Source organism: Bactrocera tryoni, chromosome 5 (genome assembly GCF_016617805.1).
Source record: "Bactrocera tryoni isolate S06 chromosome 5, CSIRO_BtryS06_freeze2, whole genome shotgun sequence".
NCBI classification, from domain to species: Eukaryota; Metazoa; Arthropoda; class Insecta; order Diptera; family Tephritidae; genus Bactrocera; species Bactrocera tryoni.
In genome coordinates, this window is record NC_052503.1 from 17129646 (window position 1) to 17144601 (window position 14956).

A 14956-nucleotide genomic window follows, 5' to 3' on the forward strand; every position below is an offset into this window, starting at 1 on the left:
CTTTGTATGCAAATGTGTACATTAAAAATAAGGTAAACACGCTTGCAAATTGCCAGCAACAACAAACACATAATTGCTTTACTTAAAGCAATTAAATAAAAATGACGCAGATAATAAAAATAAATAAAAACACTTTGAATGCACGCAGTTGTCAAATAGCTGCCACCGGTGGGCCACTTCGAAGGCAAAGGTGCCAAGATCGGCCGCCGTCTTGTTTTTGTTTTGTTGATGACAGGCAGGCACTGCGCGTTGCGCGGCGGGAAAGCCGCCAAATCATGACAATAATTTAAATGAATCAGCAGCAACAACTGTGTGTCATGGCACGGCAGTTCGATACTGTAGGAAATACCGCAAAGTGTTCGCTGAAAAGTTTCTATAAATTTCGGAAAGTGTTTTGAGGCACGAATTTATACGCACACGCCTGCCAACGTGTGGTATTTGTTGTTGCAGGTATTTTTAGCGCGCCTTTGTCACAAGGCTAGAAAGTGCTGTTAAAGCAGAGAAATTACAATGTTGATGATGTAGTTGCCACAAATAGACCAGAACAGGGTGTTTGAACTTGAACTATTGTGCTTTCTAGAGTTTAAAGTGTTTTCAAAATCATTTTTGAAAAGGAGTTTTTTAACTGTTATATCAAATTTCGAAGGCTGTACACCTTCTCTATTCAGATCTGCAGCTCGAATTATTTTTTCCAGAAGTAGATTGAAGAAGTCGCACGATAGAGAGTCGCTTTGTCTATGTAAAACCCCGTTTGGTATTGAACGACTCGAAGTGATCTTTCCCAATCCTGACGGAGCTTTCGGTATTGCTCCACATCAGCTTTATTAGTTTTGTGGAGATACCAAATTCAGGCATAGTGCCATAAAGGCAGCTTCTTTTTGTGCTGTCAAAAGTACTTTTGAAGTCGACGAAGAGCTGTTGTGTTTCCTCTTTTCACAGGTCTTTTCCAAGATTTGGCGCATGGTCAATATCTGGCCAGTTGTTGATTTTCCAGGTCTAAAGCCACACTGATAAGATCCAATCAGTTTGTTGACGGTGGGCTTTAATCTTTCACGCAATACGCTCGATACAACGTCATATGTGATGTTGAGGCGGCTTACTCCCACGGTAGTTGGCACAGATTGTGTGATCTCCCTTTTTGTGGATGGGGCAGAGCACACTTAAATTCCAATCGTTGGGTATGTTTTCGTTCGACCATATTCTACAAAGAAGCTGATGTATGTCCTTAACAGTTCTTCGCTGCCTTATTTGAATAGCTCGGACGGCAATCCTTTGGCCCCCGCCGCTTAGTTATTCTTTAGACGATTTCTTTCAGATTGCTATTCAAACTTTTTCCTGGCAATGGAACGTCCGCTTCATCGTCATCGGATAGGGAAGCAGGTTCACCATCTCCTGGTGTTATGATTTCACAGACATTCTGCAGGTTGGAGAAGTGTTCCCTCCATAATTTCAGTATGCTCTGGGCATGGGTCACCAAATCACCTTTGGGGGTACTACAAGAGTATACACTGGTCTTAAAACTTGGTCTTTTCACATCCGCATTCCAGATTTTTTCATATAATTTTAGAGTATTATAACTGAGATAATAATCTATGCCAATTTTCGTGATGATATCTTGCCAAATAAACAAATTTTCCATCATGGGCTTGATAAAGATCGAGCATTATATGACAGCTATATGTTATAGTGGTCGGATATCGAGGGTTCCAACAAAGGAACAACTTCTTAGGAAGAAAAGGGCTTAAGCAAAATTTCGGATCAATATCTCAAAAACTGAGGAACCTATTGAAGATATAACTATTATATTAAAAGGGCAAGTGCCCATTATTTATGCCGCTTGTCAAAAAGTGGGCCAAGCACAGACAAATCGTAAATCACCAAACCAAAAATTATTTGTAACAAAAATTCATGCCCCATAAAATTTATGTAACCTTCAGCAATTTTTTTAAGTACGTATATTATAAGTATATGCGTCAACTTGTCTATGAAGCACTTTACTCTCCGGTGATTTTTCAAAATATCAAACTCAGACTAATTTATAAAATATTTTCATACACAAAAAAGTGTGTTCAAATTGTACCTGAGAATATGCCAATAATTATTCGAGCACATACATACATATGTACATACATGCATACACACATATGTATGTATGTACGAGTTGGGGACAAATATTTGCCAGCCTTATTCGCATGATTCTCGCACACGAAATTAGATGCGCTGCCCACTAAAAACAGCTGTCCAACAGCGCAGCCGTTTCAACTTCGAATACATAGCTATGTACATATGTATTAGTATGTACGTAAATATGTAAAAATACGTCAAGCGACAACTACAAATTACAACAAATAATAATAAAAGTCCGCCACACGCTGTTGGCCGCGACAGCTCCGCCGCTAAAGACGACCAACGGCATGAATAAAAGCAAAAACAACTACAAATTAAAGTAAAAATAAAAACTAAATGAATTGCTCAGATTTTTCGCTAACCGCTGACATTATAGAACTTAATTTTCTTTCAAAATGTTTGTATGTATATGAGACCTTTAGGCAGCTAAGTGTAGCCAGCCGCTGAGTAAAGCTTCGCCGCGCACTTGCCAGCTTCTGTTCCGGCATTTGAAATACTAACAAAAGCGCAAAAAAACATACAACAATAAACAATACAAATTTTGAAAACAAATTAGACATTTGCAAAAACAACAAAAAAGTTAAACAAAAAGCACACACAAAATCCCACTCTTGGAGCGGCATGCAGAGCAAATGAGCACCGTGCTCCAAAAGTGGAGCGATCTCACTTAATTGAGAACCTCGCTAGGCTAACAGTGCTAGTATTGCTCACACCACGTCTGCGTTGATCTCACGCCTCTCACAGTTGGGCGCAAATTTGGCGAGAGCGCGCCAAATATCAAACAGTAACTCACGCCAGCGCTGGCAGTGGCTTTTGGGGGGTCGAGTGTTGTCACCTTTTGTTCTCGCCTCGCCAAATATGTGTATGAGTGTGTGTGTGTGTGTTTGCAAATAGTACTTGTACTTGCCTAGTTATCGGTTCCGCATTGCGAGCGTTGTACCGTAGCTTCTTCCTCGCAAGGTTCGGAGCAACGGCAAACTGTGCGGCTGCAAAGAGATTTCAGTTAACGCAGATATTTCGAGACATAACGACCGTAGAACGCGACGGCAGAACGCGTTTCATACGAAGCACAAAAATTATTTTTATTTTTTTTTTTTTGGAAATAGTAAAAGGAATAAATTCATAGATACTGCAAAGCATTGACTGTGCAATTGATCTCAACAAAGTGAAGACAGGAAATACTAGAAATGTAATAAAATAGTTTTAAGTGTAAAAATTACAAAAATAAAAAAATAAAAAATAAACAAAAATATTAAAAGCGCTCGGGCAATATTGAAAAGGCAAAAAAAAATATTAAAATAAAATATACAAATTTTTGTTGATATTTTTAAATGAAATTTTAAAATTAAAAATTTTGTTTTTATTATTTTTTTATAATTTTTTTTATAGTTTTTTTATATTTTTTTCATAATTTTTTTTCCAAAAACTATTTTGCATTATTTTTACCACTCTAATAATAAATATATTTACACAAAGTAGTGCAGCTGCAAAACTATTATATTTTTACTCCAAATTTGTGCGAATTTGCCGCTTGCAATCGGATATCGCGTGGGTGGCCTGCTGAAGAAGCAACTGGCGGCTGTTGGCAAATCTATTTTCATACATACCTACGTACATACATATGATATTTGTGCGACACTTGGAGGCATTTTGAATTTGATTTATGAGTTTAGATTTTTTCCTTACTATTTTTATGTCACACACACGTACACACACATATGGCTTAGTTACATTTGTGCATCATTTTGCCGGTAGAACTAGAATTGACAAGATCCATGCATAACGGCGAAAAATGTTTGGTACCGTTCAGTAGTGCATTTGATGCTGAGGAAGGTGCATAAAGTGCTTAAATAACTCACAAGAATATTTACTATTGGAATTACAGTTAGCGAGTTTTAAAGCGAGTGCAATAATTAAACAAAAATGATATAATCTTGAAAAATAAAATATAAATAATATAATATAACATACTAAAAAGTAAATATAAATGAAAATGGATAGTAATATATTAAAAAATTAATTAAAATGTTTAGTAAAATATAAATATAAGAGCAGATATAAAATATTAAAAAATTTAATTATTTTCGAAATGAAAATTAATTATAAAATTTTCAAAAATAACAACCTATAAAACTATGGAAAAAGTAATGAAAACTTACTATAAAGAATTTTAAAAAAATATTATAAAAAAATTCATAAGAGATTGAATTTTTTCCTTTTTAATAAATAAAACAAATCTTGTATTAATATCAACTTTGCTCAAATATAGCATTTATTGTTAGTAAAAATAATGGCAAATATATTTTTTAGAAAAGTATAAAAAATTACAGTAACAAATTAAAAAAAGAATTGCATATTTCCTTTTAAAAAAACAAAAAAAATATTTATATAAATATATAACTAAATAAATATATCATAATACAAAACAAAGTATATAAAAATAAAAACCTTATAAAATATAATAGTATGCCAATATAAAATTCTCTTTATAATAAAAATTGAATGCTTAAAAATCAAAAATCACGAAAATTTGCCACAAATAATTAAAAAAAAATTAAGAAATCTATTTATATACATATGTGTCTAATATTATCGCATTCACTACGTATCACAATAATAAAAATAATATATTTGTAATACTTTGACATTGTTTATATTAAAAGTTGATATCACTATACTTAGACAAGTGTTGCGATTAGCTGATTAGAAAAATTAATTATGTATTTCAAAAGAAAATGAGTTGACAAGAAAATTAATTAAAGAATATTGCAAAAAAAATATTTTTTTTAAATAACATGGATTTTTTTATTAATTTATTTATTTACAATCTATCAGTACGACATTAAGTAAATTAGATGAATAATTTAATATTATAACAGAAATCAACTATTTGTGTGAGAATAGCTATTATGTATATTCTAAATACTAAAAAAAAATATGTATATAGAACATTATATAAAAAGCAATAAATCAAATAAAAAAACGAATAAAAAATAATAACATCAAATAAAAGAAAAAATACTAATACTAAAATGTAATTTTGAAAAAACATAGTAAATTTCAATAAAATAAAGTAAAAAAAATCGTAATAAAATAAAAAGTAATGCAATTATAAAAAAAAATAAATTGTTAATTAATTAACAATTAAAATTATAATTAAATGAAATAATTACAACAAGCAAAAACGTTAACTTCGGTTGCATTTAAGCTGTAGTACCCTTAAAAAATAGACTAAAACTTAATTTCAATCAGTCAATTTGTATGGCAGCTATATGCTATAGTGGTCCGATCCAAACTATTTCTTTGGAGGTTGTAGCATTGTCTTGGAAAATAATCCATGACAAATTTGGTGAAGATATCTTGTCAAATAAAAAAGTTTTCCTTACAAGGGCTTGGATTTTGATCGCTCAATTTATATGACAGCTATATGCTATAGTGGTCCGATCTGAACGATTTCTTCAAAAATTGTACCATTACCCTATGCAATAATTCGACCCAAATTTCGTAAAGATATCTTATCAAACAAAAAATAGATATTTCAAAAACTGAGGGACTAATTCACGTACATATATACAAGCGGCCGGATATGAGCAAATCAATGGGTTATGAATCAAAATCAAATTGCTTCATGCTCAATGACAATAATAATAAGATTTGCAATCGCTTATAACAATAAAATAAGCTATAAAACTAAATTAGTTGACTATATATAATATTTTTTTTACCTCAATATTGCACAAAGCGATTTTATATTCAATAGAAGTATTAATATCGCCCAAAACGCATAATATCGATAAGAGATACAGGTGAACAAAGGAATAAATAAATGTATGTGTTTACAAATGTGCAATTATTGTGAAAAAGATTATTATTATATATGTACATAAATATGTATATGGTTGCAAGTAACGGAAGACAAACTGATAGCAACAATAAACAACGATAAAAAAACTTAATATAAAAAAATAAAATAAATAAAAAAAATTAAAGGAAGAAAATAAAATAATTAAAAAAATTAAAATGAAACGAAAAAAATAATAATAATAAATCGACTGAAACGCTATATAATAGATATACCAATAAATAATATAATAAATATATTTAATATCAACCTTAAAACAACTATAAAAATTAAAAATTAAGAAAAATAAAAAAAATTAAAAAGAAAATTTAAAAAAATAAAAATAAGAAAAATTTAAATGAATAGATAACATAAAATTGTTGAATCTCTCAAAAAAGTGCCCCAAATATTTTTAAAGCTTGCTTTCAAATCGACAATTCTTGACCGGATATACCTGTAAATCCAGTACGTACTTTACTTACTTAGACACTACAGCCATGGAAACAGACATATAAGTGAAAGAGTTATTTCTCTGCATTCCGTCTCCAAAACTGTCGGGTCTGCGCAACCGGAACGGACTCGGACTTTTCTCCGCCCAAAGACCGTCAACTGGGAAGAATTCTGCCGCTACAACTATATTTCTCTGCGCTCGTTTTGTATGCTTATGCTTCTCTGATATATTTTGATCACATCATATTTTATCTACAGATAAGATCAATGCTTTTCAATTTCAGGAGAGTTCTTTCAATATTTATAGGTGTTCAAACTAGATTCATGTACTAAGACTTAAAAACAATTGCATAAGTTGCTTGAAAAAAATTATATAAAATCACCTCAAGACTTCTGTCGCGCCTTTGCCAAAACAAGACTAAAATACCTTTGTTCATCGCTAGACATCCAAGTGGAATACCGATCATAGAAAAATAGAGTAAATAATAGTAAAATGATATATAGTATAGAAAATAGTAGGAAAGTCTGATAGATTCAAGACGCTTTGTCGAGGGTCAATATCCAACAATAGTAATTCTTATCTGGCTTCACACAGGACTGTATTTAGCAGTCTAAGTGTGATCTCACGCCTCTCTTAGAAGATCAACTATCCAACCCAAGCTAACCTAACACTCACCGGTCAATAAAATTTTGGGTCTTTGTTTGAAGCTAGCATTAAGGCGGGGATCATAGTACAAGTATTATGTATGAGCTCAGTATTCAGGAGAGTGATTATCGATTAATGAATGCTCTGATACACTTGGGTTGTTAATTTCGAAGAACAAGATAAAAAAACGAAGATACAAAATTGTAGAAGAATAAGAGAATAAGAGAATAATAAAAGATCTACTAAAGTGAAAGCTAAATAAGCTCGATGAATAAATAAATTCAAATATATAATAAATCAAATTAAAAAAAAAAATTAATAATATATCAATTAATATTATATAAATACAGTCTCCTAACACACCATCAAAAAAATATATAAAAAAAATAAATAAATTAAAAATAAAATAAAAACATATAAATAAAAAAGTAATAAAAACAACAAAAACAAAAAATACTGGTGTACAAGCAATTCGTTTCTCGTTTGCCAGTGTGGACAATCGAACAGTTTAAGTGATTAACAACAACAACAACATAAAACCAAAAAATAATTTCAAAAATTTTATTTCAGTATTAAAAACGTATAAGAAATACTAAATGTGAATAAAGAACAGTGCAGAAGAACTGAGACTTTGTGATTTACATAAAAAGCGCTTGTGATAAAAACAAAAATAAAACCTTAATACTAAGAAACCATTTCTTATCGAATCAAAAGACTTGAAAACACTTCAAAAATCGAAACCAACTTGTATCCAACGGACATACACACAGTAATTAGCAATGGATATTGATTACCTCGCCTACCTGGAGACCTTTTGGGCCTACTTCCCCTACCTCTTCTACAGCTTTGTCTTCCTCACGCTCATACCGAAATCGCTGCGCCGCATCAAAACTTTCGCCGACGCCGACTACGAAGCCAATCGTCACAAATACCATCGCTGCTATGCGCCCGACATCTGCTGTCACACAATGGGCGAAGCGCTGCCCAAGCCGAAGCCACGCAAAGCCGTAACACGCGTCTACCCGAAACGACACAGCACGGCGGGCACCACCAACACCGAAGCATACTACGGCAGTAAACAGGACGCGACGCCGACAGTCAATCACATTAAAAGACAAGTAGAACCGGCGTCCATACAAACCAACACGCATGTCAATCAAATTGCGAAAATGTTCGAGAATGTGCCAACGGTGACGGTGTCACCCGCGCTGTTGGGCAAGAAAATCAACCGCGTCACACCAACCATACAATCGCTGGATGAACCCACCAGCGCCATTGAAGACGTCACGCATGCATCGCCATCAACGCCAAAGTCAACGCTGAATGCATCGCGCCTGTCGCAGCTCCTCTCACAGGAGCAACTGGAGAATTCGCTGAGTTTGTTGCAAGAGACAAACACGGATGAAGAACAGAATTGCTGGCGCGACTCACCGCCGCGACGCACAAAACGCCGCGTCGATGCGCCCACCGCGCTGCACTACAACGGCGCCGGCACATCGACAACGCCATCGACCGCCTCGCCAGTCGCCTCGTCACCACCCTCCGACTCACCGCCACTATCCGCCTCGCCGCTCGCCTCATCGCCGGTGCTCTTCCGTCCGCAACTGAGTATGAAATCCAGTTTGGAGGACATTTTCGCCGCCATCGCGCGCAACGCGGAGAAAACTGAGAATTTCATCTATGCCGGCTGCAAGTCGCTGTCGCCCGTCACCTCCATCGATGACATACTGTCGCAGCGTCGTCTGTCGCGTCCGCTCTCCGCTTACTCAATCAGCGATCTGTTGAATGAGGAGAGCAGCAACGCAGCCATGGATGAGGCGCGCGTGGAGAACTTTCTGTCAGTGCTGAACAAGACTTGAACGCGGCGCAAGCGCTAGTGCAAGTGCCAGCGCGCAACAGTTGGCGCGTTCACCATATGCATACTTGTATGTGTAAATGTGTGCGTAAATGTGTGCCGTATTGAAGTATATTTCGTGTGGTTGGGGCTGTGAAGTAGTTTATGCAATCAAGGATGGGTGTGTACGTTTAGTTAGCATGTGCTGGCTTTCTGCGCGCGCGCATGCATTTGTGTGTGTATGTATGCGTAGTTTACTGTAATATAAACCGTATGTGCATTAGCCTTAAGTTATATAGCGTTGTAAAAGTTGACAGCCAGCGTTTAGTAGTCGCGTCGCAGTGAAATGTCAAAGTGCCATGCAAACAACGCCTCAGCAACAACAACAACAAAAATAAAAATATGTATTAAAAACAGCAAAAGCTGCCGCTTCACACATACTTGCATAGTTTGAGTTATGTGTGTTGCCAGCGCGCGCCCGGCTGGCAAGCGCTCCGGCGACAGCTGCAGCTGCAGCTGTGCCAGCGATGAGTCAGCGCGGCCAAAGCGCACGTCAATCACAAGTCAGCGCCTAAGTTTGCGGAATTCGAAAATGAAAAGAAGTTTCAAAGGAAAAAGTAAATAAAAAAAATGATTTTCTTCTTTAATATTTTTCTATGCAAAGCGCTTAGTTGTTGTTGTTGTAGTGTAGTGTGTGCAGCGTCCAGTAGGAAACAAAACTGTGAATATCCAATTAATTTTTATGACTTTATTATTGTGTAACGCTTTGTACGCGCATAAATTGTAGTTTTTATTGCTCACACTGCAGTTACACGACTATTTAAATGATTACAGTTACAAGTTGCAGTGTATGTATGTATGTATGTGTATATGACTTATTAGAAACTACATACATATTTACATATTGACTTCAATCACTGCACAAATAATTTCAAATCACAAAGTAAAAACAAAAACAAAAACGAAAAAATAAAAAATCCAACAACAGCAATTGAGCAGTTATTTACTAGTAACTACTTGACTAGTAAGCCAATAAATGCAGGAAGCAAGTCTTTTGCTTGTCTCAAGTCTTATCTAAGTATAATTATCTGTCAACTTAAAGCATTAAACTGTAGTCCAACTAATGCCTTGTCATTACTTTTACTTTAGCCTCGTTTACCCTCGTGTAAGCCACGCTAAGCGGCGCTGCATTTGTGCAATTGCCGCTGAATTTAAATAAATATGCTTATTAAAATTGTATTTGTTGTAAATGTTTGAGTATGAGCTGTACTTATTATGTAATATTTATATGAATTATGCAAATAGCTGAACTATCTATTAAAATACATATGTATGTATGTACATCCTTACATGTAGATTGAATGGTGTTGATTACATTGCAGTTGTGACGCCTCTTTATTGCTAGTTTTGTACACACGTACATACATATGTATGTATGTATGTATTTATATATTTTATTTTAAACGAAACTTTAATGCCAGTATCTCACGAACGACTAATACACCTGTATGTATAACGTTAACGATTGTATATATTAATTTTTTTAAGTATTAACAAATGTATGAAGTGTAAATAAATGAAAAATAAAACGAACTTTGCTTTTGCTATTTTTAGCAACATTACTAAATGGTTTTAATTTATTTTTTTTTTCTGCCAATTTGTTATTTAAGATTTTTTTTATTTAAGTATTTATTTTAGAAAATTTGTTATTAAAATTTTATTTATTATTTTATTTATTATTTTATTATTTTTTATTTATTTTTTATTATTTTTATTTTTTATTTATTTTTTTTTGAAAATTTGTTACTGAATTTTTTTTTGGAAATTTTGTTATTGAATTTTTTTTTGTTTTCCTTTTGGCAAATTTTTTATTTAAGATTTTTTTATATACATGTGTACATATACATATATATATATTTTTTTTTAAATTTGTTAGTAAACATTTTTTTATTTATTTATTTTTTGAAAATTTGTTACTGAATTTTTTTAAGTTTTTTTTTTGGAAATTTTGTTATTGAAATTTAAAAAATTTTTTTTTTTTGGAAATTTGTTATTGAAATAATTGTTTTTTCATTTTTTTTTACAAACATTTTTAATTTTGTAATACGAAAAGTTAGTGTTAGGGCGAGATTAATTTTCCGAAAACAGATATTTTTGTTTAAAAAAATATTAAAATTTTTAATTTCATACTTTTACTCATGAAATTATTAGTTTTAGAGCAAATGTTATTGGCGATTGAAGTTGTGATTGAGAAAAATACAGGGGTTTCCAATAAGAGTGATATGATTTCTTTTTAAACAAAAAAAATAAAAACACTAATTGTTAAGGAATTTCAAGTCTAGGGAATACTACTAACTGGTCACTGTCTTGTGGCGGCACACGCCCGAGGTATACATATGTATATGGGGCTGACACATCGAAAAGACTGCAAGTAATGTCTAGAGCAGGGCACGAGGGAAACAATAGAGCATCTTTTGAGGACTTGTTCTTCATTGGCAAGACTACGCTGTAAGCATCTGGGCTCCCCACGGTATGATACACTAGAGGAGATTTCGATAGTGAAGCCCCAGAATCTGTTAAAATTCGTATCAAGCGTAGGATGACTACTACTCTCGCACCTAGCCACTGAACTTCATCTGGTATCGTAAAAACCAACACTGGTCTATGCGTGGCTTATTGGCTTACCAGACTAACCTACCTTAAGGAAATTAAAATGTTTTTTATTTAACTTGAAGTACAATCGATACAATTAAGTTTTGAATATAAAATGATTCAAATAGCCTCCCCAACTTCTTTTGTATGAACGAATTCGAGGAACCCAATTTTCGAGTACTTTTTCCACTAAATCAAGTCGTATGTCATGAATAGCATCTTCAATATTGATTTCTAAAGCTTGAAAAGAGTCTGGTTAATTGCTAAAAACAAATGATTTCCAATAACCACAAAAAAGTCTAATAATATTAAATAGCAACTTCTTGGAGGCCATTCAATATCACAATTTCTTGAAATTATCCAATCTCCAAACCTTTCTCACAATAATTCGGTTATTGTACGTGCTGTGTGGCACGTGCCCTGTCTTCTTGGATCAAGATGTTGTCAAGGTCAACTACTTTCAATTGCGGTTATAAAAGGTTTGTTATCATCGCTCTATAGCGTTCTTCATTTACAGTACGGTCACCAGCTTGATTTCGAAAGAAGTACGGACCGATGATTCCACCAGACCAAAAACCACATCAAACTGTGATGGTTGTTCATGAATAATTTGTGAATTTTCTTCGCAGCAGAATCGACAGTTTTGTTTATTTAGCGCACCACTCCGATGAAAGTGAGCCTCAACTGTGAAGAAAGTTTTCTTAAAAAAATCGTTATCGTTTTCAAGTTGTTCCAAGGCTTAATCAGCAAATTCACGACGTTTACGGTGGTCCAATAGCTTCAGTTCTTGACTGAGAACATTTTATACGGATGTAAGCTTAAATCCTTTCTTAAAATTCGCCAGGTTGTGACTTGAGACGTACCAATGCTTGACAACGTCTTGGAATCAACAATTTGCGGTCTTCAGCAACACGGCACTGAACGGCAGCAATATTTTTATTATTTCGAGCGGTTCTTTGTCTTATTGGCATTTGAAAATTATGTAATGAAAATGTACGGTCGAAATTTTCAATAATTCCACAGACATAGACGATTCTTACCACCATTAAATGTCAAAAACGTACGAAAATTGCAATTTGAGAACGATTAATTTGATAATAAAATTGAAAATTAGCAAACGTTGTTCTTGCGTATATCTTTCCATGATGAAATTGTAAACATTATTGAATACAATGAAAAATAAATTACAGATCTTGGCATATTAAAACTGGCCGAAACGACACTTAAAAATCAAATATTTGATATTAGGTAGGTAGAAGGTGTATTATAAAATATATCAGAAAGCTTATGAATTTCTACTTTATGGGGCACCCAATATGTGCCAATCTAAATAAAGTGGTTTTTAGGAATTTGAAAAAAAAATGAATATAAATCTTTAAAAACAAAATAGTTACAATAATAATACTGACTTTCTGTAAACTATAAACAATTTCGGAATGATGTGTGCTTAGATTTAGTTGCTAAGCTAACCTCAAAGTGCAGGCCAGTAGTTCTCTTAAGTCACCCCTCTCTCGTCGAGAGATCATTTATCGATCAGCATTTTGCATTCGTGAAACAATTACAGAGAAAAACCACGTGTTCTGCAAGTCCCTAATAAGTTTTTAATCTAAACACCCGTTCAGCAGTTCATTCCACTTTGTTGCCATTACTCTGGGATCACGAATAATCAGTGTCCATTTGGTTAAGAGACGGCGATATAATTGAGCTGTTGTAAAGCAGGTTTAGGTTTTATTACTTAAATTTATTTTGGCTTAGGTCAGGTTAGGTAAATAGTATGATTTCTCGCGAGGCCACAAAAAATCCACATGGAAAGATAGAACTGGTTGCTCTCCATGAATGTGGATGTTATGACCAGAACTCCTAGGTATGGATCAAAAGGCCGTCGCATATTGGCAAAAATGCATAGAGCCTGTCACAAATTTATTGTTGCAACCAATTCGATGGATTCGTAAAAGGTTTGGCAACTCAAGCACTTTAACTATAGTTTGGCGAAAAGTGGTCAACGAAGGAGAAAGTGCCTAGATATACTTTAGACAACAATTTGTACATATATACTACATATGTATATTAGAGTGATTCAAAAAAAATATTAAAAAAAATTTCGTTTGGTACTCGGAAAAATAGGTTCCTAGACACCTCCAAGAAAGCATCTCCAAACATGAGTTTTTAATTGTAACGGGAAGGTCCTCCTACATACAATTTTCTATTTTTTCTTATTATCAGATAGAAAATTTATATCTCGCTTCCAACTACTTAAAAAAATATCTTGTTCCTTATATTTTGTAGAAAATTGAATGCTCTACAAGAAAGGTCTATTCTGATTTTTCGTAAACCCAAACGTTTAAAAGATATTAACAGTTAAAGCTTGATTATTTTTGGGAAAATTTTTTATTTCTTATAAATTTTATAACTCAATGAAAAAAAATGATTATAGAGTGATGTATCCCGTTACAATTAAAAACTCATGTTTGGAGAGGCTTTCTTAGAGGTGTCTAGGAACCTATTTTTCCGAGTACCAAACGAAAAAAAAAATTTTTTTTTTGAATCACTCTAATTTATGTATATGCATACATACATATGTATGTACATATGTATATTGACAGCTTATCTTACTTCTAATGTGAATATGAAATGGAATGTTTTATCTTCCCAAAATTCGATCTCGTTCTTTTCTTTTTCACGCTCTCTTATTCTATTGAACTTTTCGTCAAGACGCTGTTCCCTCAATTTTAAGGCTCATTAAATAGATTGCAGAGAATATGCAGTGCTTTGATAGATTTTAACTGTTCTCTATTTTTACTATTCTAAGAAATCACTCTTCTAGATAGTCACGCACACTTTCCCACTTCTATGTAAGTTCATATGTATGTATAGTTTGTGTCTGAGTGTTGGCTTGTGTTTGAGTGCAATCAATTCAAAATTATCTTTCATATTTCTTCAATTGACGCAAATTAATTTATTTAAAGTGTGTACGCTATGAGCTAATAGCATCATAAATAATAACAAATTGAGCGGAAAACATTTTTATATAAATAACATGTACATATGTATACATATGAGTATGTACATATATATTTAGTGCAAGAAAAGCGAATTTTGAAGAAAATATTCTTATTTGAAAAAACTATAAAAACTTATACTTGTATTAGGGTGGTTTGATATCTTGCTCGAGTTATAGCTAAATTTGTATGTATATAAAATTCTTATTCTCAATACGTTCGTGGCATATATCGCTGTACAAATATGCCAATTAAAGTGCTGACCTAAATTTAGGAAGACGCTTGTATTTAAATGTGCATGGTTGCCAAATATTTTTAATTAATAGCAGCGGCAAATTGGAATACTTGTTATCTCTTCTAATTTGAGAAAAACTGGAAACTGGCTTTAAAAAGTTATTGAAATTTTG

The 14956-nt window shown here is 33.3% G+C and overlaps 2 protein-coding genes across 2 annotated transcripts in view; both read left to right on the plus strand.

The window, feature by feature from the left end:
• The window catches only part of LOC120777510 (supervillin-like), a 199147-nt gene that overhangs the window by 116574 nt on the left and 67617 nt on the right, over window positions 1-14956 (plus strand). The gene's annotated exons all lie outside the window — the stretch shown is intronic.
• LOC120777515 lies at window positions 3076-9515 on the plus strand. The gene is made up of 2 exons (XM_040108884.1): window positions 3076-3316; window positions 7635-9515. The coding sequence occupies exon 2, from the start codon at window positions 7844-7846 to the stop codon at window positions 8921-8923; it is 1080 nt and encodes a 359-aa protein (XP_039964818.1). The 5' UTR covers window positions 3076-3316; window positions 7635-7843; the 3' UTR covers window positions 8924-9515.

Excerpts from the sequence above, each read along its gene's own strand:
- LOC120777515 (XM_040108884.1), top strand. The coding sequence starts at position 7,844 with ATGGATATTGATTACCTCGCCTACCTGGAGACCTTTTGGGCCTACTTC.